This window comes from Leucoraja erinacea, chromosome 16, assembly GCF_028641065.1.
Source record: "Leucoraja erinacea ecotype New England chromosome 16, Leri_hhj_1, whole genome shotgun sequence".
NCBI classification, from domain to species: domain Eukaryota; kingdom Metazoa; phylum Chordata; class Chondrichthyes; order Rajiformes; family Rajidae; genus Leucoraja; species Leucoraja erinaceus.
The window spans coordinates 5,664,621-5,689,992 of NC_073392.1; the positions used below are offsets into that span (position 1 = coordinate 5,664,621).

The 25,372-nt window shown below is 46.7% G+C and overlaps 1 protein-coding gene across 1 annotated transcript in view; it reads left to right on the forward strand.

Annotated features, from left to right (window-relative positions):
- Nucleotides 1-23,437: 23,437 nt before the first annotated feature.
- Nucleotides 23,438-25,372, forward strand: part of synpra (synaptoporin a) — a 163,246-nt gene continuing 161,311 nt past the window's right edge. Inside the window, exons 1-2 of the mRNA XM_055647596.1 lie at nt 23,438-23,578; nt 23,765-23,830. Coding sequence (XP_055503571.1) covers nt 23,561-23,578; nt 23,765-23,830 — 84 coding nt within the window. The 5' untranslated portion in view covers nt 23,438-23,560. The remainder of the gene's footprint in view (nt 23,579-23,764; nt 23,831-25,372) is intronic.

The following is a 25,372-nucleotide window of genomic DNA, read 5'->3' on the forward strand; positions in this document are numbered from 1 at the left end:
TTCTCACCTTGTTGTGGTGGAGAAGCTTTTGTGGTCCTGAGATCCTGAGAGCGATGCCGTCTGGAGCGATGCTCCTGGTAGGGCCACCCATGGCGGTAAGGTCGAGGGGGAGGTCCCTGACAAAGAGCGATCCAACCAAGACCTCAACGGTGGAACAGGCGGAGGACGATGGCTGACCTTAGTGGAGTGTCACAACGGCTGGGAAGGCGGATGAAGGCTGCAGCAAAAAAGGGTCTCTGGTCGTCTTGGACTCCATGCCACTGGATCCCGACCCAGATCTGTCAAGGACCGTGGGGTGGCTGTCTGTGCACCAGTCTCCCCACGTTAAACAAAGTCACGCACAGGCGTCCTCCAACCCTGGAGACACCAATGGTCAAGTCAGCCATGGGGCCTAAGAATATTTTGACATGATTTCCAATACAATCTAACTCCCATTTTCAAGGACAAATTTGGATGACTGCACCAGACCTGAGTCACATAGTTACTCACTTGGTCTGGTAACTGAAGGGTCTGTCCCACTTACGCGTCCTTGGCTCGCAAATTACACGACCTCGTGGTCCGTTAGGCGTACGGGCACCGTATGGCCGCGAGGGGCGGGTCCCACTTAGAAGCGCGGAGATGGTATGGAGTTGTGCGGGGCTGGTCCCGACATCGCGTGGAGCCTACGAAATTCTTGCAGTGAACAAAATCTTCGCGCGTCAACGGCCTGCCGCGGAACTGACGGCCAAAGTGGGACAGGCCCAAGACCCTGGCGTGACACAATGTCTCACCTGCAACAGCAGCAGAAGCAGGCAACAAAATTGAAGATAGACACAAAATCCAGGAGTAACTCAGCGGGACCGGCAGCATCTCTGGAGAGAAGCAATGGGTGACGTTTCGGATCAAGACCCTTCTTTTCAGACTGAATAAGGGTCTTGACATGAAACATTACCCATTCCTTCTCTCCAGAGATGCTGCCGGTCCCACTGAGTTACTCCAGCTTTGTGTCCATCTTCAAATGACGTCACGCGTTCCAGACGGCTGTGCGTACGCATGGAATCGCGCCCGACCTTTGATCGACCGTCTCGGCTCAACGTAATCGGTCGTGTAATTTACATGCCAAGGGCACGTAAGTGGGACAGGCCCTTAACTCTCCCTCTCAGTCCAAGTAGCTTCTCTCGTCTTAATTGATTTCTGCTTCAGTTGCTGCCTCTGCTCGTCCATCTACGTCAGGCCATATCAGGGTCAATTATACCTGAAGTTGATGCATTAACATCTCTGCCAGTGTAAAGCCAATCGCACGATGTGGATATGGCATTTAAACAAGAAGTTAGTCAGTCAATGATTCATCGTGAAGCTCGGTTGACCTGAAAACATTTACTTCATGAAAGCTTTTTAAGAAAAACTGGGTCTATATTAGTTTGGAAGAATGAGAGGAGATCTCTTCAAAACTTTCAGAATCATTTTTTATAATTTTTTATAATTGTTTCTATAAGATTCCCCCTCATCCTTCTAAATTCCAGTGAATACAAGCCTAGTCTTTTCAATCTTTCCTCATATGACAGTCCCGCCATCCCAGGTATCAATCTCGTGAACCTACGCTGCACTGCCTCAATCACAAGGAACCTACGCCGCACTGCCTCAAATTAGGAGACCAAAACTGTACACAATACTCCAGATGTGGTCTCACCAGAGCCCTATACAACTGCAGAAGAACCTCTTTATTCCTATACTGAAATCCTCATTAAATTCATTAAAGAAAACTTGGAAGGCCAGATATCGGCATGTAGTATTTAGTCTTTTGACTTTGCAGTCCCTTCAGCCCATCGAGTCCATGCCGACCAGCAATCGCCCCATGCACTAGCACTATCCTACACATTAGGTATAATTTGCAATTTACAGATGCTAATTAACCTACAAACCTGTACACCTTTGGAGAGAGGAATGAAACCAGGGCACCCAGAGGAAACCCTTGCAGTCACAGTGAGAACGTGCGAACTCCGTACAGACAGCACCTGTAGTCACGATTGAATATGGGTCTCCGGCGCTCTAAAGCAGCAACTCTACCACTGTGTCACTGTGCCACCATTGACCAAGCTGACTAAGATGCCCCACCTGTTAGTCACACATGCCCCCCTTTGACCTAAATTCCTATCAATGTGCCTGTCCAAGTATCTATTCAGAGGGAAATGGTCCAAACGCAGGCAAATGGGACTACCTTAGATAGGGCATCTTGGTCAGCATGGGCGAATTGGGCCGAATGGCCTGTTCCATGCTGTACGACTTCATGATTCCCCAAATCCCCAAATATCCCACTCGCCATTATAATTGTACTCGTTAGCATTGCATGTTTTCAGTTCTTCAGAGATCTCATGTTTGAAGTCATTTAGCAAACTTACAAGAACTGCAACCATTAAAGAGCAACATAATCTTTTACTTCTTAAACTCTTGCATTTTACTTTCATTCAGTGCTCTGGGTGATTCCATGTACAGGGCTGTGATCAATTGCCCCAGTGAACCAATTAAAGAAAATATTGGAAACTCATTCCAATATAATTTTGAGAAATACCAGGTATCCAGCAGTGCTCTGGGACCAGAATAATCCACCCTGAGATATTAACAGAAATTCATGTGAATCACCAAAATCACCGAGAGGCTAATAATTTTGAGCAATAATTTATTAAACTTGATGCCTCACCAGAACACTTCCTGTTCAGTTCAGTTTAGTTCAGAGATACAGCGCGGAAACAGGCCTTTGGGGCCCACCGAGTCCGCACCGACCATCGATCCCCGCACATTAACACTATCCTACACACACTAGGGACAATTTTTACAGTTACACCAAGCTAATTTGCTTACAAACCTGTACGTCTTTGGAGTGTGGGAGGAAACCGAAGATCTTGGTGAAAAGCCACACAGGGCACGGGGAGAACGTGCAAACTCCGTACAGACAGCACCCGTAGGCAGGATCGAACCCGGGCCTCTGGCGCTGTGAGACAGTAACTCTACCGCTGCGCCATCATGCCACCCGATTATGAAGCATAATTGTGCTGTTTGATGTGAATTTGCTGGACTGTATATTTATCTGTTGCTGTAAATAATGCAATCAACCCATGAGCCATATTAGGATGAAACGCTGACAATTATCAGTGCGGAAATTGATTTTAGATTGTTGAATAATTCTTCCTGAAGTATCCCTGGGTTAATAGGGGAAGAAGGGGAAACAGGATGAGGTTCTGTAAGCAGATGCTAATGTCATTTCTGTAAAGATTAGATTCTGTTTCATTAAAGAATTATGCCGCATATGTCCATCTGATAAATATGCTATCTAACGTTTGTCAGGGAATGTTGAAAGAATCTTATTTTGGGTTGCTTTATCTACTTTGCTCTTTCAGTGTTGGCTCCCGACCATGTTCTTAAATCCCATTTGAATTTAAATCCTTTTTTCAAATTAATTCCCAGGATTCGGGTAAGGTCGCGATTACTGACTGTGCGCAGTTGAGTTCGGAGAACGGTGGTGGCTTTCCTCTTTCTGAAGGAGCGTGTGTGTCGAACAGGCTCCCAAGGTGCTGTTGGGTTGACCATCCATGATCTTGAGATGGTGACGACGATGTACGAGCGGGGGGAAGATGGCGGGAGCTGATATTTCTTTGTGATCGCTGCTCTTGTCGTTCAGAGCGGTGGACGCTGAGGATTGCAGGAAAGTTGGACGGTTGCTGCAGTTGGTTTCTTTCCAATCTTGGTGCGCCTGTTAATAGACCGTGTGGCGCAGCGGTGGAGTTTCTGCCTTACAGCACTGGAGGCAATAGACAATAGACAATAGACAATAGACAATAGACAATAGGTGCAGGAGTAGGCCTTTCGGCCCTTTGAGCCCAAAATGTCACCCATTCCTTCTCTCCAGGGTCTCGACCCGAAACACCACTTATTCATTCTCTCCACTCATCGACTATATATTTTGGTTCCCTTTCCCGTGACTTTCAGTCTGAAGAAGGGTCTCAGCCCAAAACGTCACCCATTCCTTCTCTCCAGGGATGCTGCTTGTCCCGCTGAGTTACTCCAGCTTTTTGTGTCAATCTTCCCTTTATCACTGTTACTTTTTGGCATATCTTTCATTCATTTGTTCTATATCTCTGTACATCACCATCTATATCTCTCGTTTCCCTTTCCCCTGACTCTCAGTCTGAAGGAGGGCCTCGTCCAGAAACGTCACCTATTCCTTCTCTCCAGAGATGCTGCCTGACCCGTCACGTGAGTTACTCCGTCATTTTGTGACTATCTCACGAAAGAGATATTGTTCCAATGAATGCCAAGAGTATGATTTTTGCACAAGCTTTACACATATAATACCACAGAGTGAGTGAAGTGGGTCAGTTGATTTAGTGGCTCTTTCACTTGTGTAGAAAGATATTTAGTTTAGTTTTTCCTTTAGAGATACAGCACGGTAAGAGGCCCTTCGGCCCACTGATTCCACGCAGACCAGTTTCGCATCTTATCAGAATCAGAATTAGAATCAGAATCACACTTTATTTGCCAAGTATGTTTTGCAACATACGAGGAATTTCATTTGCCTAGTCAGTCATACAAATAAAAAGCACCAGATTAACCAAAACACATTTTAACATGAACATCCACCACAGTGACTCCTCCACATTCCTCACTGTGATGGAAGGCGAAAGTTCAAGTCTCTTCCCTTTGTTCTCCCGCGGTCGGGGGCCTCGAGCCCTCCGTTGACGAGACCATCTTGACTTCCGTAGCCGGCGGCGTTCGGGCCCTCCACGTCGAGGTGATCTGCTCCCGCATCGGGGGAGGGGGATGTCAGCTCCCCCGCGCCGGGCGATCAAACCTTGCGTCGGGGCTGGTCGAACCTTCCGTGACGTTGGAGCTTCCCGACTCGGCCTCTCCCGAGACTGCGAGCCCTTGATGGTAAGTCCGCAGGCCGCGGTGGGAGCGATCCCAGGCAAGGGATCCGCTCCGATGTTAAGTCCGCGCCTCGCGGTGGGGCTCACGACAGTCCGAGGAGGCCTCCAGCTCCATCGATGGTAGGCTGCAGACCGCGCCGGAGAATGCGATGCAAAATCAATCACATCTCCGGCAAGGTGAGAACCTGAACAAACGTTTCCCCCGATCCACTCCCCCTCCCCCCACATAAAACAAAACGAAGAACATTAAAACAAAATTTTAACAAACACTAAAAATAAAAAAAAGATGAAAAAACGATCAGACTGCCGGTGGAGCTGCCATCGTACGGCGCCCCCTGGTGGTAGCCCAGTTTTGCATCGTATACACTAGGGGGAGTTTCTGGAAGCCGATTAATCTACAAACATGCACTTCTTTGGAATGTGGGAGGAAACCGGAGCACCCAGAAGAAACCCACACAGTCACAGGGAGAACATGCAAACTTCACACAGACAGCACCTGAGGTCAGGATCAGACCAGGGTCTCTGGCGCTATGAGGCAGCAGCTCTACCAGCTGCACCAAAGTGCTGCCTGAATTGTGATAGCAAATATGAATGTTTTTCCCAGCTACTCTTTCACTGAGGAATGAATGCCTGTCACCTGCAATGCCCTATTTCATCCCAGTTTTGGACAGACATTGGACCTACGTAAATTCTAGGAGCAGAATTAGGCCATTCAGCCTATCAAGTCCACTCCGCCATTCAATCATGGCTGACCTATCTTTCCCTCTCAACCCCATTCCTCTGCCTTCTCCCCATAACCCCTGAGGCCCTTACTAATCAAGAATCTGTCAATCTCCACCTTAAAAATATCCATTGACTTGGCCTCCACAGTCATCTCACAAGGTCACGTTATTGGAGTAGAATTAGGCCATTCGGCCCATCGACTCCACTCCGCCATTCAATCATGGCTGATCTCTGCCTCCTAATTCAATTTTCCAGCCTTCTCTCCATAACCCTTGACACCGTTCCAATCAAGAAAATGAATTCCACAGATTCACCAGCTTCCCTCTGACTAAAGACATTTCTTCCTCATCTCCTTTCTAAATGTACGTCCTTTTATTCTGAGGCTGCGGCCTCTGGTCCTGGACTCTCCCGCTAGTGGAAGCATCCTCTGCGCGTACACGGTGCAGCTGTAGTCATCCTGGAGTTAATGTCCCCGGCAGCCTTAATACAGAGACCAAAATAGCTTATCTGTCAGCACTGCTTAGTCTGATTTACATTCAGAGTGTCACTGCACTAGCAGTCACAGGAAGCCGTCCCGATTTGCAATTTTTTGTCTTCTGCCTGAAGAGAAAATTTGCAGTCCTGCTCACTGCTTTGTGCCTCGTCGGGCCTAATTATCGACAAATCTCTCCGTCTCCGATCCGTTTGATCAGTGGGAATGAAGGCCACTGATAAAAACGGAGGAAAAATCAGACATTGCTTTAAAATCAATCAAATGTACACGATTTTCTGCACAGGATTTCAAAACATATATATATATATATATATAAAGGCAGGTGGGACTAGTTAAGCTGGGACATGTTGGCCGGTGTGGGCAAGTTGCCGATGAGTCTGTTTCCACACTGTATCACTCTATGACTCTAATTCTAGATATCTTCTTTCCCTGTGTACATTATGTAGAGGTCCCAATACGTTATCGTACAATAAAACCCTTCAACAAGATCATCCATGATCGCACAACGGTCAGGCAGACGTCAGATTTATTACAACACAGTGAAAAAAACATTATGGAGAGATAACTGTATCCCGCAGATAGATACAAAATGCTGGCGTAACTCAGCGGGACAGGCGGCATCTCTGGAGAGAAGCAATGGGCGACGCTTCGGGTCGAGACCCTCCTTCAGAGCGCAGAGCCTTCTACCCATGATAGGGGAATCAAGGACCAGAGGACATAGGTTTAGGTGAGGAGGGAAAGATTGGTCTCCCCTGAAGAAGGATCTCGACCTGAAACGTCACCCATTCCTTCTCTCCAGATATGATGCCTGTCCCGCCGAGTTACTCCAGCAGTTTGTGTCTGTCTTCAGTGTAAACCAGCATCAGCAGTTCCTTCCTACTCTGTATCCTACAGGGTCTAAATTGTTAGGCCACAGGCATGAAAATACAAGGCAAATATCACAAGATTAGATCAACACATTTACTATGCTTATTTACTATGGATAGGCAGCAAATGAATGTGCTTGCATTATCCATTATATATATATTTATAAGCTATCACTGGCTGGGGCATGTATTATGTAAAATATATTATGCTTGCAGTTCATTCTGTGCTTTGGCTGGAAGTGATGTGGGAGCATCCATCAATGCTGCAACTCCATGGGTTTTGCAAAAAGCCTGTGGCACCACCTTCTGGATGAGTTTTTGAGCAAATGCAACTTGGCACCGACTCAATTCTACAACAACACTATTTTGCAGTTGTACAAGACGTTGGTGAGGCTGCATTCAGAGTAGGAGTGTGCAGGAAGGCACTGCAGATGCTGGTTTAAACCAAAGACAGACACAAAAGGCTGGAGCAACTCAGCGGGTCAGGCAGCATCTCTGGAGAAGGGGAATAGGCGATGTTTCGGGGTCAGGACCCTTCTTCAGACGACTGTGTTTAGTTTTGGTCACCCCGCCAATGGGAAGATGTCAGTGAACTAGAAAGGGTGCAGAGAAGATTTACAAGGATGTCGCCAGGACTCAAGGTGCCTGAGCTCTAGGGAGAATTTTGAGCAAGCCAGAACATTATCCCATGGAAAAAAGACACAAAGTGCTGGAGTAACTGAGCGGGTCAGGCAGCATCTCTAGAGAACATGGTTGGTTGATGTTGCGGTTCCTCGTAGTGCAAGAGGCGAAGGGGTGATCTTATAGACGTATATAAAACCATGAGGGGAATTGATAGTGTGCATGCACTTTACTCATGGGAGGGAATCAAGGACCAGAAGACATAGGTTTATGGTGAGAGGAGAAAGATTTAATAGGAATTTGAGGGGCAACGTATTCATTCAGAGGGTGGTGGGTATATGGAATGAGCCGCCAGAGGAGGCAGCTGAGGCAGGTAGAACAACAGCATATAAATAACACTTGGAGAGTGCATGGATAGGAAAGGTTGTGATGGTTGTGGACCAAATGTGGGCAGGTGGGACTTGCTTAGATGGGGCATCTTGGCATAAGTGAGTTGGGCTGAAGGGTTTGTTTCCGTGCTGTACGACCTGTGAATCTAACATCCAGCACCAGTAAGTGGAAGAATGTGGCCCAGTTTTGGGGGTGTGTGGGGTATGGGTGTGTGGGGTATGGGTGTGTGGGGTATGGGTGTGTGGTGACAGCGTGAAGTATAGGTGGAGTCAATGGTGGGAAGTCTAGTGTGTGTGATGGACTGGGTGACATCTACAAGTCTCTGCAATTTCTTGCGGTTTTGGGCAGAGCTGTTCCCAAACCAAGCTTTGGACTAGTGGTAGAGCTGCTGCCTTAGTGTCAGAGACCTTGGTTCAATCCTGACCACGGGTGCTGTCTGTACCGAATTTTTATGTTCTCCCTGCCGTGACTATCGGTTTTCTCCAGGTGCTCCGGTTTCCTCCCACACTCCAAAGACGTACAGGTTTGTAGGTTAATTGGCTTCGGTGAAATTGTAAATTGTCCCTAGTGTGTGTAGGATAGTGTTAGTGTATGGGATGATTGCTGGCTGGCGTGAACTCGGTGGGCTGAAGGGCCTGTTTCAGTGCTGTAACTCTGCAGTCTAAAGTCTAGATTTTTCTTTCCTGTCCCGATTAGCACACACATGTGTTTCTTTGGGGTAATGGGATGCAACGTCAGTCATCTACATGTGATCTGCCACTGTGACAAGCCAGGGAGATGCTGAAGCATCAGGAACAGATGCACAACACTGACTTTTACCTCTGTTGCCAACCAGCCAACCTTCCTCTTCTCATTACACCAGCTGAGGTCAACAACTTGCCATCTGGTGGAAGTTTGAAGTATAAATGACAGCTGAGGCTGGAATAAAACCAGGGTTAGGGTTATTAAATCCAAATATTGGATCCAAAAGAAAGCTTCCTCATAGATATGAACCAGGCAGTGAATTTTAAATATTAGATAATTAAAAAATGCCAACTGATGAGTACTTTCATTTGGAACTTGTCTTTCACAATTACTGTTGTCCAGAAATTCATCCCTAAACATTGAGTGTTGCAATTGCAAATGGACTTTACTGTGTTGGGCTCTAAAAGTTAGCTGGTTTAAAAGGACAATGATTTATTATTGAAATGAGAAGATAAACTTGACACATGGAGTCGCAGCTGGTTCGAGCTGAGAGTTGGCAGATATATTGGCAATTGGGCAGCGCAGTGGTGCAGCTGGTAGAGCCACTGCCTCACGGCGCCAGAGACTCAGGTTCGATCCTGACCTCGGGTGCTGACTATGTGAAGTTCGCACTCGCTGGAGTTTAGAAGAATGAGGGGGGACCTCATTGAAACATGCTGAGTAGTGAAAGGCTTGGATAGAGTGGATGTGGAGAAGATGTTTCCACTAGTGAAGGAATCTTGGACTAGAGGTTATAGCATCAGATTTAGACGTTCTTTTAGGAAGGAGATGAGGAGAAATGTCTTTAGTCAGAGGGTGGTGAATCTGTGGAAGTCATTGCTGCAGAAGGCTGTGGAGGCCAAGTCAGTGGATATTTTTAAGGCAGAGATAGATAGATTCTTCCTTAGTAAAGGTGTCAGTGGTTATGGAGAGAAGACAGGAGAATGGGATTAGGAGGGAGAGATCGATCAGCCATGCTTGAATGGCGGAGTAGACTTGATGGGCCAAATGGCCTAATTCTACTCCTATCACTTATGACCTTATGATCTTCTCCTTTTGACCACATGGGTTTTCCCCACTAATCCGGTGTTGGGATCACACGTGATCCATACCTCTCCATACCCGGCATATTCATGTACGTGTCAAAAAAGCCTCTTAAACACCACTGTCAGTTGCAGCGCCAGAGACCCGGGTTCGATCCTGACTACGGGTGCTGTCTGTATAGAGTTTGTACGATTTTTCCGTGATCACTTGGGCTTTTTCCAGGTGCCTAATATGTGGGATAGTGTTAGTGTTAGTGTACGGTGGGTGGGGGGGGGGGGGGGGGGGGGGGGGGGATGGAAGAGGGAGGGAGGGGATTGTTGGTCAGCACAGATGCGGTGGGCCGAAAGGTCTGTTTCCACGCTGTATCTCTAAACTAAACCACACCCGACAGCTCGTTCCAGTCACCCTCTATGTAAAAAAACGTCCCGCAAATCTTTGCCCCTCTTACCTTAAATGTTCTGAGCGTCTACCTTATCTATACATCTTATCATTTTATATACTTCCATCAGCCTCCAGCATTGTTGAGAAAATAATCCAAGTTTGTCCAATCTCTCACTATAGCCTAATCCCTCCAAAACCAGACAGTTTGTTAAACATTAAGATGTTCTGGAAGAAGTAAGGAATTGTAGATGCTGGTTTATATAAAGGAACTGCAAATGCTGGTTTATTCCAAAGATGGACACAAAGTGCTGGAGCAACTCAGCGGGTCAGGCAGCATCTCTGGAGGACATGGACAGGCGACACCATCAGTCTGAAGAAGGGTCTCGAAACGAAACGTCACCCATTCCTTCTCTCCAGAGATACTGCCTGTCTCGCTGAGTTACTCCAGCATTTTTTGTCTACCTTGGATAGGCAACATGTCGGGTCTCGACACAAAACGTCATCTGACGAGATTTTCAGGCTCAAGTTTCCTTGTCTGCCCTTGTGAAGACCAGGGAGCATGAATTTTGAAGATGTAAGTAGGTCACATTGCTATTCATGAATTTTTTTCGGTTCATGCTAATCTGACCACAAGGGGAAATTCAACAAGAAAATGCTAAGATACCCAAATCCCATCATTACACATTGGAGATATGAGCCGTAATGAAAGGCACTAGCCTGAATAACAGGTAAGGCAGTGAGGAGGGAACAACTTAAAGGAGATGCTTACAAATAACATGACATTGAGAAAAAGTTTTCTTACACTTTACAATTCAGAAATAGAAAACAGAGAGGTCATAAAAGCCCAGTCCTCCACTTTCCCAGCAAAGTGATTATCAAACCATGCGGGATCTCTGGAGAGAAGGAATGGGTGACGTTTTGGGTCGAGACCCTTCTTCAGACTGATCATCTAACCATGATGTACAAGGTTTATGGAAATAAGAAGAACCAATACTAATTTTTGTTTTTTTTATTTTTCAAGAGCTAGATATTGGCATGTGACTCGAATCGCCGTGACTGGCATTTTCTCCGCGTGCTCTGGTTTCCTCCCGCTCTCCAAAGATGTGCAGGTTTGTAGGTTAATTGGCTTGGTGAAATAATAAATTGTTCCCAGTGTGTGCCGGAAAGCGTTAAGGGCCGGTCCCACGAGCATGCGACTGCATGCGGCAAGCGCGACCAAACCAGAAGCGGGGGCAGCGCGGAGGTCGATTGAGTGACGTGAAGTTCGAGCGAAGTCCGCGGGAAGTTTGCGCGTGACATACGGCGTCAAGGCGGTGCGTACCGCGTCGAGGTGGTTGCGGGCCGGCAGGCCGTTGCGCTGCGGAATTTTTGAACATGGTCAGTTTTTCGGAGCCCCGCGCAATGTCGGGACCAGCTCCGCACAACTCCATACGGCTCCGGCGATCGAAGTGGGACCAGCCCCGCGAGGCCGTATGGCTCAAGCGACCACGTTAGGTCGCGCTTGCCGCATGGCATCGCTTGCTCGTGGGACAGGCCCTTTAGTGTGCTGGGACCGCTGGTCGGCACGAACTCGGTGGGCTGAGGAGCCCGTCTCCGCGCTGTATCTCTAAACTAAACTAAACTACTGCAGAGAATAAGGCCATTAAAAAGGATATGAATGATGATGAGAAGTGCTCCGTTTTGACCATGGGGGATTCTCAGGGGGAATGGAAAAAACTTATGGCAAGATCTTGGCATTTAAGGGATCACTGGGTAATATCCTGGAATGGGTGGAGAACTGGTTAAAAGACACGACACAGAGTTGGTACCACAAGAGTGAAGCCACAGATTGTCTGGGTGAACAACACCTTTAGTGGCAGCATGGTGGCGCAGTGGTAGAGCTGCTGCCTCACAGTGCCAGAGACCCAGGGTCATAGAAACATAGAAACATAGAAATTAGGTGCAGGAGTAGGCCATTCGGCCCTTCGAGCCTGCACCGCCATTCAATATGATCATGGCTGATCATCCAACTCAGTATCCCGTACCTGCCTTCTCTCCATACCCCCTGATCCCCTTAGCCACAAGGGCCACATCTAACTCCCTCTTAAATATAGCCAATGAACTGGCCTCAACTACCCTCTGTGGCAGAGAGTTCCAGAGATTCACCACTCTCTGTGTGAAAAAAGTTCTTCTCATCTCGGTTTTAAAGGATTTCCCCTTTATCCTTAAGCTGTGACCCCTTGTCCTGGACTTCCCCAACATCGGGAACAATCTTCCTCCATCTAGCCTGTCCAACCCCTTAAGAATTTTGTAAGTTTCTATAAGATCCCCTCTCAATCTTCTAAATTCTAGAGAGTATAAACCAAGTCTATCCAGTCTTTCTTCATAAGACAGTCCTGACATCCCAGGAATCAGTCTGGTGAACCGTCTCTGCACTCCCTCTATAGGCACACCAAGACCCTGTACAACTGCAGTAGAACCTCTCTGCTCCTATACTCAAATCCTTTTGCAATGAAAGCTAACATACCATTCGCTTTCTTTACTGCCTGCTGCACCTGCATGCCTACCTTCAATGACTGGTGTACCATGACACCCAGGTCTCGCTGCATCTCCCCCTTTCCCAATCGGCCACCATTTAGATAATAGTCTGCTTTTCTGTTTTTGCCACCAAAATGGATAACCTCACATTTATCCACATTATACTGCATCTGCCAAACATTTGCCCACTCACCCAGCCTATCCAAGTCACCCTGCAGTCTCCTAGCATCCTCCTCACAGCTAACACTGCCCCCCAGCTTAGTGTCATCCGCAAACTTGGAGATATTACCTTCAATTCCCTCACCCAGATCATTAATATATATTGTAAATAGCTGGGGTCCCAGTACTGAGCCTTGGGGTACCCCACTAGTCACTGCCTGCCATTGTGAAAAGGACCCGTTTACTCCTACTCTTTGCTTCCTGTTTGCCAGCCAGTTCTCTATCCACATCAATACTGAACCCCCAATGCCTTGTGCTTTAAGTTTGTATACTAATCTCTTATGTGGGACCTTGTCAAAAGCCTTCTGGAAGTCCAGATACACCACATCCACTGGTTCTCCCCTATCCACGCTACTAGTTACATCCTCGAAAAATTCTATAAGATTCGTCAGACATGATTTACCTTTCGTAAATCCATGCTGACTTTGTCCAATGATTTCACCACTTTCCAAATGTGCTGCTATCCCATCTTTAATAACTGACTCTAGCAGTTTCCCCACTACCGATGTTAGACTAACTGGTCTGTAATTCCCCATTTTCTCTCTCCCTCCCTTCTTAAAAAGTGGGGTTACGTTTGCTACCCGCCAATCTTCAGGAACTACTCCAGAATCTAAAGAGTTTTGAAAGATTATTACTAATGCATCCACTATTTCTGGAGCTACTTCCTTAAGTACTCTGGGATGCAGCCTATCTGGCCCTGGGGATCTTGACTAAGGGTGCTGTCTGCATGTACTTTGCACATACTTCCTGTGGACTGCGTGGGTTTTCTCCATGTTCTCTGTTCCTCCCACATCCCAAAGATGAGCAGGTTTGTAATTGGCTTCGGTAAATTCATCCCTCATGTCTAGGGTGGGACTCGCGTATGGGTAATTGTTGGTTGGCACAGACCCGGTGGGCCGAAGGGCCCGTTTCCTTGCTGTATCTCTGAACTAAACTAAATTGAACTTAAAAAAACACATATTCCGCATGGATAGCTTACAACCTAACGACGTGAACATTTGTTGTCTCCAGGTAACTAAACACACTCCCCTTCTTACCCTCCCATCCCCCCCCCCCCCCCCCCCCCCCACCTCTTCCCTGTGCACCACCTAGATTCACACAGATTTCTCCCCTTCCTCCTCCCCCTGCCCCCTCCCACCTAGATTCCTTCCTCCGGCTTCACATTTTGCACCTCTTCTTACCTCATCTCCTCATCTCCTCACCTCACACTTTCATCTCTCTGACCTTTGTTCAACCATCCCTGTCCCGTTTAGTTGCTCCAGCATTTTGTGTCTTTTTTTGTAAACCAGCACCTGCTGTTCCTTGTGCCTGCCGTTCAACATGTGCAGATAAAGCAAGCCATTCTCTTCAATATCCTTGCACTAAGTATAATTAATAAACAATTAGTTATAAATGATACCTTGCGGAAATTCAAGCCACAGGGAGTGATAAGCATTACTACATTGTGGCCTTTATACGTGTGATAAATGATATACTTCATTATTATTGATTCAGTTATGACATAGTAGGGCTTGTCTTCACTGTAACAGGGTAAGTAAGCCCTCTAGTGTTTCTTTAGTATTTATCTCCAAACGTTATCAATGTTACCACAATGTAAATGTTACGTTGTTCCAGATTGATACGTGGGGATTAATTTTAAAAGGTCCCAATGGCTATGATTTCTGTCAGATTTTGAAGAAATTATGACTAAATGGGGACCTAATAATTGAGAGGCATAGATAGGATAGATATGTGGAGAGGTTCGGCAAACTTGGACTGTTTTCTATGGAGTATCAGCGGGTATAGGGAGACCTGATCGCACAAGATAAAATTATGAGGTATCGATAGGATAGACAGTTAAAACCTTCTCTCCGGAGTGCAAATATCAAAGACCAGAAGGCACAGCTATCAGGGGAGAGGGGAAAAGTTTAAAGGAGACCGTTGAGTCCCCGTCCCCCGACGCAATATTCCACCACTCACCCATAGCCCCCAACTGTGCAAGCGTGGCTGACCGGTTCCTGTTGTGAGGCCAGATCTCACCCCTTGTGGCGCGGGTCATGGAAACCCTCCCCCAACTGCGCAGGCACGGCCGGCAAGTGGGAGCGCGACTGCAACTTTTTAAAGTTTAGAATGGCAATAACTTCTAAAGTATAACATCAATCTGAATGAAACTTGGTAGTTCACATCGCAGGACAATGGTGAGTAAGGTGGGACTAAATTTATAGTGCTATCCTGTACCACTTTTGCAGAGTGTCAGGAACAAATGTGTATATACAAACAAACAAACAAGATGAGAGTTTTAGTAATATAATAATAATAATAATAATAATAATAATAATAATAATAATAATAATAATACTAGATAGATGTGTGGAGCAAGCCTTATTACACAGTGGGTGGTGGGTGCCTGGATTGCGCTGCCAGAGGTGGGGGTGGAGGCCACTACTGGACACATGAATATGCAAGGAATGGAGGGATATTTCTATGTTTCTATGTTTCTATATGGATAGATATAGATATGCCATTTATTGTCACTATACATGTACAGTGAAACTGAAAGCTGCTCGTACTCAGTGCGTACATACAATTTAGCACAAAAAACAAGAAACAGAAAAAACAAAAAACAGAAGGGAGATGGGGGTTGGAATAGGTGCATAATTTCTGCGGCGCTACATACATATATACATGTATACAGATGGAAGTCCGTGTTGGGTGGTGTAGTCAGTGCATGTGTGAATTTGAATTTATAGTAGTTATAATTCTCGGAAAGCAACTATTCCTGAGTCTGTTTGTCCTGGATTTGATGCACCTATAGCGCCTTCCAGATCACGTGCAGGCAGATGCGATTAGCTTCCCATGGCATCAGGTTCAGCACCGACATTGTGGGCTGAAGGACTTGTTTCTCTGCTGTACTGCTCTTGTGGTTTGCTAATCATATTTCATGTTTCGTATATGATTAGGTGACATTTCTTAAACACTCGAGAAAAAGTGTTTAATAGTCATATGTACTGAAACGGAACAATGAAATTCTTACTTGAAGCAGCTTCAGGGCAATCTTCAAATTTAAATATTTCCAAACAGTTACCACCTTCAGCCTTTATTTAATCAGTTTATTTAAACACCGTCTAATTTTCCATTATTAAATAATTTGATCTCTAATTACTGCGTGTCTTCTTGCATAATAGTTACAGTAAAATTACTAAACAAAAAGGGTTTCTACCTTCAAGCTAATTATTGCAATTGAAATCTTTGTGAACCACATAATACATATTTACCCTCTTCCTCTTTTTCTCCCGCGGTCGGGGCGATCGGAGCTCCCGCCATTCAGGCTCGAAGGATGTTCCTTGTTCCATATTCATTGCCTTAACTCCCTGCTGAGTGGTGGTGAGAAGAAATGTCAGCATTACTTATGTAACGTTGAACTCCTCTCTGAAGGAGCCCACAAAATCACAATGAATATTGCAAGCAGTCTGACCCTTTCCGTACTCTAGTTATTGCCGCTGAGAGACCACAGTAATTATCAGTTAGGGAGCCCAAACGACACAAACATTGACCTGCAGTTCTGTGTGAACTGACCATAACACACAAACGGATGAAATCCTGCACAAACAAGAAACTGCAGATGCTGGTTTACAAACCAAAAAGACACAAAATGCTGGAGTAACTCAGCAAGTCAGGCAGCACCACTGGAGGACGTAGATAGGAGATGTTTTGGGGCAGGACCCTTCTTCACACCCCTACACTGGCCCATAGTCTGAGGAAGAGCCTCGACCCAAAACGTCATCTCTTCTGTCTGACCCGCTGAGTCACTCCAGATTTTTGTGTCTACCTACACTCCAAAGTCATGTCAAGGAGGACTCTCTCTAACTTCTACAGGTGCACAGTAGAGAGCATGCTGACCGGATGCATCGTGGATTGGTTCGGCGGCAACTTGAGCGCCCAGGAGCGGAAAGACTACAAAAAGTAGTAAACACTGCCCAGTCCATCATCGCCTCTGACCTCCATATCATCTAGTGGATCTATCGCAGTCGCTGCCTCAAAAAGGCTGGCAGCATCATCAAGGACCCACACCATCCTGGCCACACACTCATCTCCCTGCTACCTTCAGGTAGAAGGTACAGGACCCTGAAGACTGCAACGTCCAGGTTCAGGAATAGCTACTTCCCCACAGCCATCAGGCTATTAAACTCAACTCAAACAAAACTCTGAACATTAATAACCCATTATCTGTTTATTTGCACTTTATTTGTTTATTTATTTATTCATGTGTGTATATATTTATATAATGGTATATGGACACACTGATCTGTTCTGTGTTCATGCCTACAATATTCTGTTGTGCTGAAGCAAAGCAAGAATTTCATTGTCCTATCTGGGACACGTGACAATAAACTCTCTTGAATCTTGAATCTTGAAGATGTGCAGGTTTGTAATTAATTGACTTGAATTGAATTGAATTGAATTGAATAAATTAGCCAAGTATGTACACATACAAGGAATTTGCCTTGGTGCTTTGCTCGCAAGTAACAACACGATATACAGTGGACAACTAAAACTAAATCAGCATGTTGCAAACATTGTCCCTAGTGTGTGTGAGTTAGTGTCTGGGGTGATCGCTGGTCAGCGTGGACTTGGTGCGCTGAAGGGTCTGTTTCCGCACTGTATCCCTAAAGCCTAAAGTTCCCAGCATCTGCAGTTTCTTCTGGCTCCAATAAAAATATATTTAGTTGTCAATTTGGCCAGAATGCATGTAGAAATGGGTGAAAGATTTAAAAATGACGACTGATTTTGGATTTCTAGTTCAAATGGTCGTGTATGGATGAGGGAGCTGAAACACCAGTCAGTGGTCCAGCTGCTAGATGAGAGGCTTAATGTAAAATTACAGAGCATTATCGAAAGTACAGGAAATAGCTGCAGGAAATGCAACAACAAGTAAGTGTTGGGGGATAAATGGCAGATAGACACAAAACGCTGGAGAAACTCAGCGGGACAGGCAGCATCTCTGGGGAATGGGTGACATTTCGGGTCGAGACCCTTCTTCAGACAAATTACATTGCATTTGCAATGAATAATCAGTGGCTTCTTATTCAACAAATTATTAAGACTTGGAAATCTTTAGACTTTAGACTTCCTACATAGCAGTGGAAACAGGCCCATCAGACCACTGAGTCTACGCCGACCAGCGATCACTAACACTATCCTACCCACTGGGGACAATTTTCAATTTTACTGAAGCCAATTAACCTATAAAACCTATAAGTCTTTGGAGTGTGGGAGGAACCCGGAGCACCAGGAGAATTGTACGGAGTTTGTACGTTCTCCCCGTGATCTGCGTGGGTTTTCTCCGAGATCTTCCGTTTCCTCCCACACTCCAAAGACGGACAGGTTTGTAGATTAATTGGCTTGGTAAATGTAAAAATTGTCCCTAGTTGGTGTAGGATAGTGTTAATGTGCGGGGATCGCTGGTCGGCGCGGACCCGGTGGGCCAAAGGGCCTGTTTGGCCGATTAGGAAAGGGGGAGATGCAACGAGACCTGGGTGTCATGGTACACCAGTCATTAAAAGTAGGCATGCAGGTGCAGCCGGCAGTGAAGAAGGCGAATGGTATGTTAGCATTCATAGCAAAAGGATTTGAGTATAGGAGCAGGGAGGTTCTACTGCAGTTGTACAGGGTCTTGGTGAGACCACACCTGGAGTATTGCGTACAGTTTTGGTCTCCTAATCTGAGGAAAGACATTCTTGCCATAGAGGGAGTACAGAGAAGGTTCACCAGACTGATTCCTGGGATGTCAGGACTTTCATATGAAGAAAGACTGGATAGACTCGGCTTGTACTCGCCAGAATTTACAAGATTGAGGGGGGATCTTATGGAAACTTGGACAGGCTTGATGCAGGAAGATTGTTCCCGATGTTGGGGAAGTCCTGAACAAGGGGTCACAGTTTAAGGATAAGGGGGAAATCTTTTAGGACCGAGATGAGGAAAACCTTTTTCACACAGAGAGTGGTGAATCTCTGGAATACTCTGCCGCAGAAGGTAGTTGAGGCCACAGTTCATTGGCTATATTTAAGAGGGAGTTAGATGTGGCCCTTGTGGCTAAAGGGATCAGGGGGTATGGAGAGAAGGCAGGAACAGGATACTGAGTTGGATGATCAGCCATGATCATATTGAATGGCGGTGCAGGCTCGAAGGGCCGAATGGCCTACTCCTGCACCTATTTTCTATGTTTCTATGTTTCTATGTTTCAGCTTTGTATCTCTAAACTCGGGGGGATCTCAGGTCCCCATGTCAAACGATCGGACCCCGGGTCAGGGCTGGTCAAACCTTCTGCGTCGTTGGAGCTTCCCGACATCTACGGTCTCTACCCGAGACTGCGAGCAAAACCCAGGCAAGGGATTGGCTCCGATGGCAATCGCCTTGCCTGGACGCAGAACGACCAGAGATACGATCCAGAAAACAATTGCATCTGCGGCAAGCTTTCCCCCGCCACCCCACATAAAACAAATCAAAGAACATTTTACACAAACTTTTAAAACACACTAAAAATAACAAAAAAAGACAAAAAGACAGACTAAATGTTGGCAGGGGCTGCCAATTGTGCGGCGCCCCCTGGTGGCAGACATGCAAATCTATTACAGTCATGCCGAGATTGGGTCCCAATCCGTAACACCAAGCTTCTGGAATGGTGGCGCAGCGGTAGAGTTGCTGCCTCACAGCGCCAGATACCCGGGCTCGATCCCGACTACGGGTGCTTGTCTGTACGGAGTTTGTACGTTCTCCCTGTGACCTGCCTGGGTTTTCTCCAAGATCTTCGCTTTCCTCCCACACTCCAAAGGTTTGTAGGTTAATTTGCCTGGTATAAATGTAAATTGTCCCTAATGTGTGTGTGGGATAGTGTTAGTGTGCGGGGATCGCTGGTCAACGCAGACTGGGTGGGCCGAAGGGCCTGTTTCTGTGCTGTATCTCCAAACTAAACTAAAAGCATCAGAAATGCAACAAAAAGCTGTTATAAAATGAGGGTCAAAGAAGGGTCTTGACCCAAAACATAACCTATCCGTAGTCTCCATTGATGATGCCTGACCCGCTGAGTTACTCCAGCATTGTATGTGTATTTTTTATTTAGTAAACCAGTGTCTGCAGTTCCTTGTTTTTCCCTCTTGGGTGATTCAGACCTGTGTGAACCAGAATCCCCACACCTTTAGGGACCGAGCCAATTTGCAACGTTGTGGAGGAACCTAGTGCTGCTTTTGATTTCCCACGGGCCCAATGAACTGAAGCAAACAATTTAACTGTGACCAGCTTCACACATCTGTGCACAACTGATTGGGTCAGACTCACAGCGCTCCCTCTGGCAGCCTGATGCAATCCTGTTTCATAAATCCACAGTTTAAAGATCGCCACTAGAATCATGGAAGATAGGCTCTAAATGCCGGAGTGGCTCAGCGGGACAGGCAGCATCTCCGGAGAGAAGGAATGGGTGACGTTTCGGGTTGAGTCCCTTCTTTAGACTAGTCAGGGGAAAGGGAAACGAGAGATATTTAGATGATGACGTAGAGAGATAAAGCACCACGAATGAAAGATATGCAAAACAGTAACGATGATAAAGGGAACAGGCCATTGTTAGCTGTTTGTTGGGTGAGAACGAGAAGCTGGTGCAACTTGGGTTGGCGAGGAACAGGGAGAGAGGGAATGCAGGGGTTACTGACTCAGTCTGAAGAAGTGTCTCGACCGAAACATCACCCATTCCTTTTCCCCACAGCTGCTGCCTGTCCCGGTGAGTTACACCAGCATTTTGTGCCTATCTTCGGTGTAAACCAGCATCTGCAGTTCCTTTCTACACCACTATATCACGGCCTGTCCACAGATACTCATATGATCCTTGGACAGGTGTATGAATGCCCACTTCTATTATAGAATCAGACTTATGGTTTATTTGCTCAATGGTATTTCATTCTTTGTTTTGCATACAATTCAGCAAAATCTTACTGTACAGAGGCACAATCGTACCTATGTATTGGAGTACCGTACTGTGGTGCAAGAATTGTAGATTACACTGGGGCAGTACACAGGGCTGCTCGGCTCCTGCCATGTGCCGCCCTGTGGCATAAGGCAGCCGGATTGTGCCAGGGAGTCGGATCCCGCCCAGGATACCCGGGGACCGGACAACGGAAGCCCCGGCAGCCACGGTCTGCAGGGGGGAAGCTCGGAAGCCGCTGAGTTCAGCTCTGAAGACCGGCGAGTGGACAAGGAGGAGGAGGGAGCTGCGGGGGATGATGATGGATGCAAGGAGCAAGGGCCGGTGGGAGAGGGAGCGGGGTAATGCCCCCAGCACCTTCAAGGTCGGCTGCAGGAGGTGTCCCCGGGACACAGAGGCAATCGGGCGAGGCAAGGAGAGGGACGTCGGTTCACGGGCCGAGCCACGATCGAGGGTGACAGACTGCAGCCTGGGGCTTACCTGGATATAGGCTTGCCAACTGTCCCGTATTAGCCGGGGCATCCTGTATATTGGGTGCCCTTGTCCCGTATTTGACTTCTACTACTCGGGTTGAGGGGACTGTTGGGTCGTAGCATCGCGTCCGGCCCCACCTCACCAGTCCCGATGTAGTGCAGCCCATGGAGTGCAGCAGCAGCGCCTCGCCAGTGGCCCCGTCGGTCGGTCAGTCGGCAGCCCGGCCAGCTGTCCGACCTTCGCACCTTAGGGACAATTTACATTTATAGCAAGCCTACAAACCTGTACATCTTTGGAGTGTGGGAGGAAACCAAAGATCTCGGAGAAAACCCACGCGGGGAGAAGGTCCAAATTCCGTGCAGACTCCAGAATCAGAATCAGAATCAATTTATTTGTCATTTGGACCCCTGGAGGTCCAAACGAAATGCCGTTTCTGCAGCCATACAATACACACAAATAGACCCCAGACACAACATAATTACATTTAACATAAACATCCATCACATAACTGTGATGGAGGCCAAATAAACTTCTCTCTCCACTGCACTCTCCCCCCCCCCCGATGTCAGAGTCAAAGTCATAGCCCCCGGCTGGCGATGGCGATTGTCCCGCGGCCATTAAAGCCACGCCGGGTGATGCAAGGTCGCACACCGGGTCTTGGTGTTAGAGCCCCCGGCGTGCGCTCGCAAAGTCCCGCGGCCATTCCAGCCGCGCGGGGCAGTGATGTAGGCCCCGCTCCAGGAGCTCTTCGACCCCGCAACTCGGGCGGGAGACGTCGCCACCGCGCAGAAGCCCCGAAAAGCGGTCTCCCCCCCAGGGAGCCGTGGGCTCGGCGCCGTCGTCCACAGACCTGTAGAGAGCTTCCGACTCTCCGGCAGCAGCAGCAGCAGCAGCAGCAACAGCACCAGCAGCAGCAGCAACAGCACCAGCAGCAGCAGCAACAGCACCAGCAGCAGCAGCGCTCCTCCACCGCTCCGGACCCGGCCAGCTCCGCCACGGTGAGGTGAGTCGACACCTGAGTCCCCGGTCTCTTCCTGTTGGAGGCCGCTCCTCGTTGCGGCCTCAACGACGACTGAGGCCCGACGAGAAAAGGTCGGGTCTCAGTGCAGGGAGAGATTCAAAAAGACACCCCACCCCCACCCCCATCCCCCCACACACACACCCCAACATAAAATAACAAACACTGCATAAAAACACAGACAAAAATAATAAAAACGCGGACAGGCTGCAGAGGCCGCTGCTGGCCAGAGCCGCGCCGCCTACCGGTGTGGTAGACAGCACCTGTAGTCAGGATCGAACCTGGGTCTCTGGCACTGTAGGGCAGCAATTCTACTGCCGTGCCGTGCCATGCCGCCCATAGTTGTAATCATGTATTGTCTTTTCCCTCTCTCACTATCCTTTCCTCGTTCTCACCCAACAAACAGCAGCCTGTTTCCTTTTAGTTACTTTTTTGCATATCTTTTGTTCATTTGTTCTTCTCTCCACAGCACCGTCTGTATCTCTCGTTTCCTTTATCCTTAACCTGTCCGAAGAAGGGGTCTCGACCCACAATGTCGCCCAGACCTACTGTCCCGGAGATGCTGCCTGTCCCGCTGAGTTACTCCAGTTTTTTTTGTGTCAATCAATCTTGTTGTCTTTTCTTTTTACTGTTTAGAACTCAACAAAAGCTTTTTGTTGCACCGCATTCACGGTGGCGCAGCGGTAGAGTCGCCGCCTTACAGTGCTTGCCGCGCCGGAGACCCAGGTTCGATCCCAACTACGGGTGCTGTCTGTACGGAGTTTGTATGTTCTCCCTGTGACCGTCACTGACTAGGTGGGCCGAAGGGCCTGTTTCCGCGCTGTATCGCTAGAACTAAACCAAATAAACCTGACGGGAAAAAAAATTAATATGAGCCATTCGGCCCTTTCTGCCAAATTCTAGCCCAGGAACTTTGGCCCCTCCCACATCACTGGTCCCCTTGCGACGCGCACCTGGCGTTGCTAGGCAACAAAGGCGTCGGTTACCACCGTCCAATGGGAAAAAAGACGAGGGAGCCGGGGGCCAATAGGAAACGCTGGCCGCTCTGTTACTAGGGCGGAAGGGAGCAACGGGAAGGAGAGCTGCCCCCTGCTGCCCGGCTTCGGCAATCTCCGGCAATCTCCGGCCGGCGCCCGAAGCCGCCAGAGAGATACATTGTGAACAGTGGCAACAGCGGCAGCTCATTGTATCCTCCACACCTCGCAACATCAGCAGCTCAGCCCCCCCAGCTGTACTAATATGGACATCATCAACCAGGTAAGGCTCGGCTCGGCTCGGACCACCACCTCTCAACTCAAGTTGCATTTGCCACAACCACAAAACAACCACAAAAACACCCTATATATATATATATATAATGTGAAGGTTTCCCCCCATGTGTATGTTTATAACCTCTCTCAATGCTTCTTATTTTTTAATTGCTTGCACTTTATTCTGCTCCAGCTTGTAGCATCTGGTACGTTTCGCGTGGCGAAGGAACCTCTGTGTTTTCTGCGCCTCCTAGAATGGGTAAGTTTCAGAGAAATAGACACAGTTTGTGACATTTCAGGAGGTTGAGGCGACGACGGCGGCGGCGGCACTGCTTTCTGCTTTCTGCTTGTTTTTCTGACTTCTATATTTGTCTGGATTAAAGTCGGATGCAGCGCGAAATTTGCCATCAGAATGAACAAAACACAAGCAGATGTCTCTTTCATTCTGCTGGGTTGGAAGTCGCGCCGGTGATTTTTGCAGGAGAAACGATTTAATACAAAGCAAGCGGTGCCGCCCATTCCCCTCACCAGTTTGTCGCTCCAGGCGAGGGTCTGTGGCGAATGGCTGCATCGAACTAGTACATCAAAATAATATAAATATATTTTTAAATCACATTTAATTGCAAAAATCCAGATTACATTATTAAGCGCCAGTAATTGATAAGCAAAATGATTTTTGGCGTTAGATTTCGGTGATAGGAATAAAAACATTTCTTGAATCTAGACATGAGACTTACGTTAAACGTTATCATTTGTCAACCGATGTAATATTACATGTTTGCTCTGATGTTAAGCAATTGTATGTATCAAACGATTTGACTTTCGAACCAGGCATTTTTGATAGATTTTCTTAGCCTCAAATTCCCAAACAGTATGGAAAGGAACTTGGAATGTTTTTGTGTATTACATTATGTTAGAATCGCTGTGAATTATATATTTGTCCATAAAATGTGACAATTTCCCACATGACTGATACGTTAAAGGATATGATTTATGGAATTAGTAAATTAATAATATTTGTTTTCAGAAGGTATTTTTAATTCCTTCTGAAGACTACAGGAGAGAATGATGCATGTTTGGAGGACAGTGAACAGTGATTTATTTGCAGTATGGTTAACATGCCCTGGAGCTGTGGTCTGGACCGATGTGTTGTTGACGTACAGACTTAACGAGAATCCCCAGGTTGGATTCATTTGCCATAAAAAAATATCTATACATTTCAAAATTTGGAAGAATATTGCTACTTTGAAAACTCTTATCAATATTACTCTTCTGTCGTTTTACACTAGAGGTTATTTGGGAACCAGAGCTTCTCATTGTTGTGTGTATAATATCATTTGTGGTAGGACTTTTTGGTCTTGTGGGGTATGCCGTGACTTGTCGGATTTATGACTCAATTACATCAATTTGCTTCCTAACTACATGTAATTGTATAATTCTGTTATTAACCCTTTCTGGTTTTAAAATGGAGAATGAAATATTTTGTAAACCAAGTGGAAAAATATATATATTACCATTTATGTATGAAATTATTTTATTTTTTTTCCCCATAGGGGAGATACAGCATTATTTAAAAACTATTCTGATTTGCAAAACAGGAAATAAAAGATTTGTGTTTTAAGGTTCATATTCAGTACACTCTTTTATACTTTTATTCCTTATTATGAATCACTCACTGTCATCAAATTGGTATATGGAACGATTTATCTAATTTCTATTTGTATATCAAGAGGGTTTTATTGTCATATGTCCCAGATAGAACAATGAGATTCTTACTTGCAGCAGCACAAGAGAATATGTA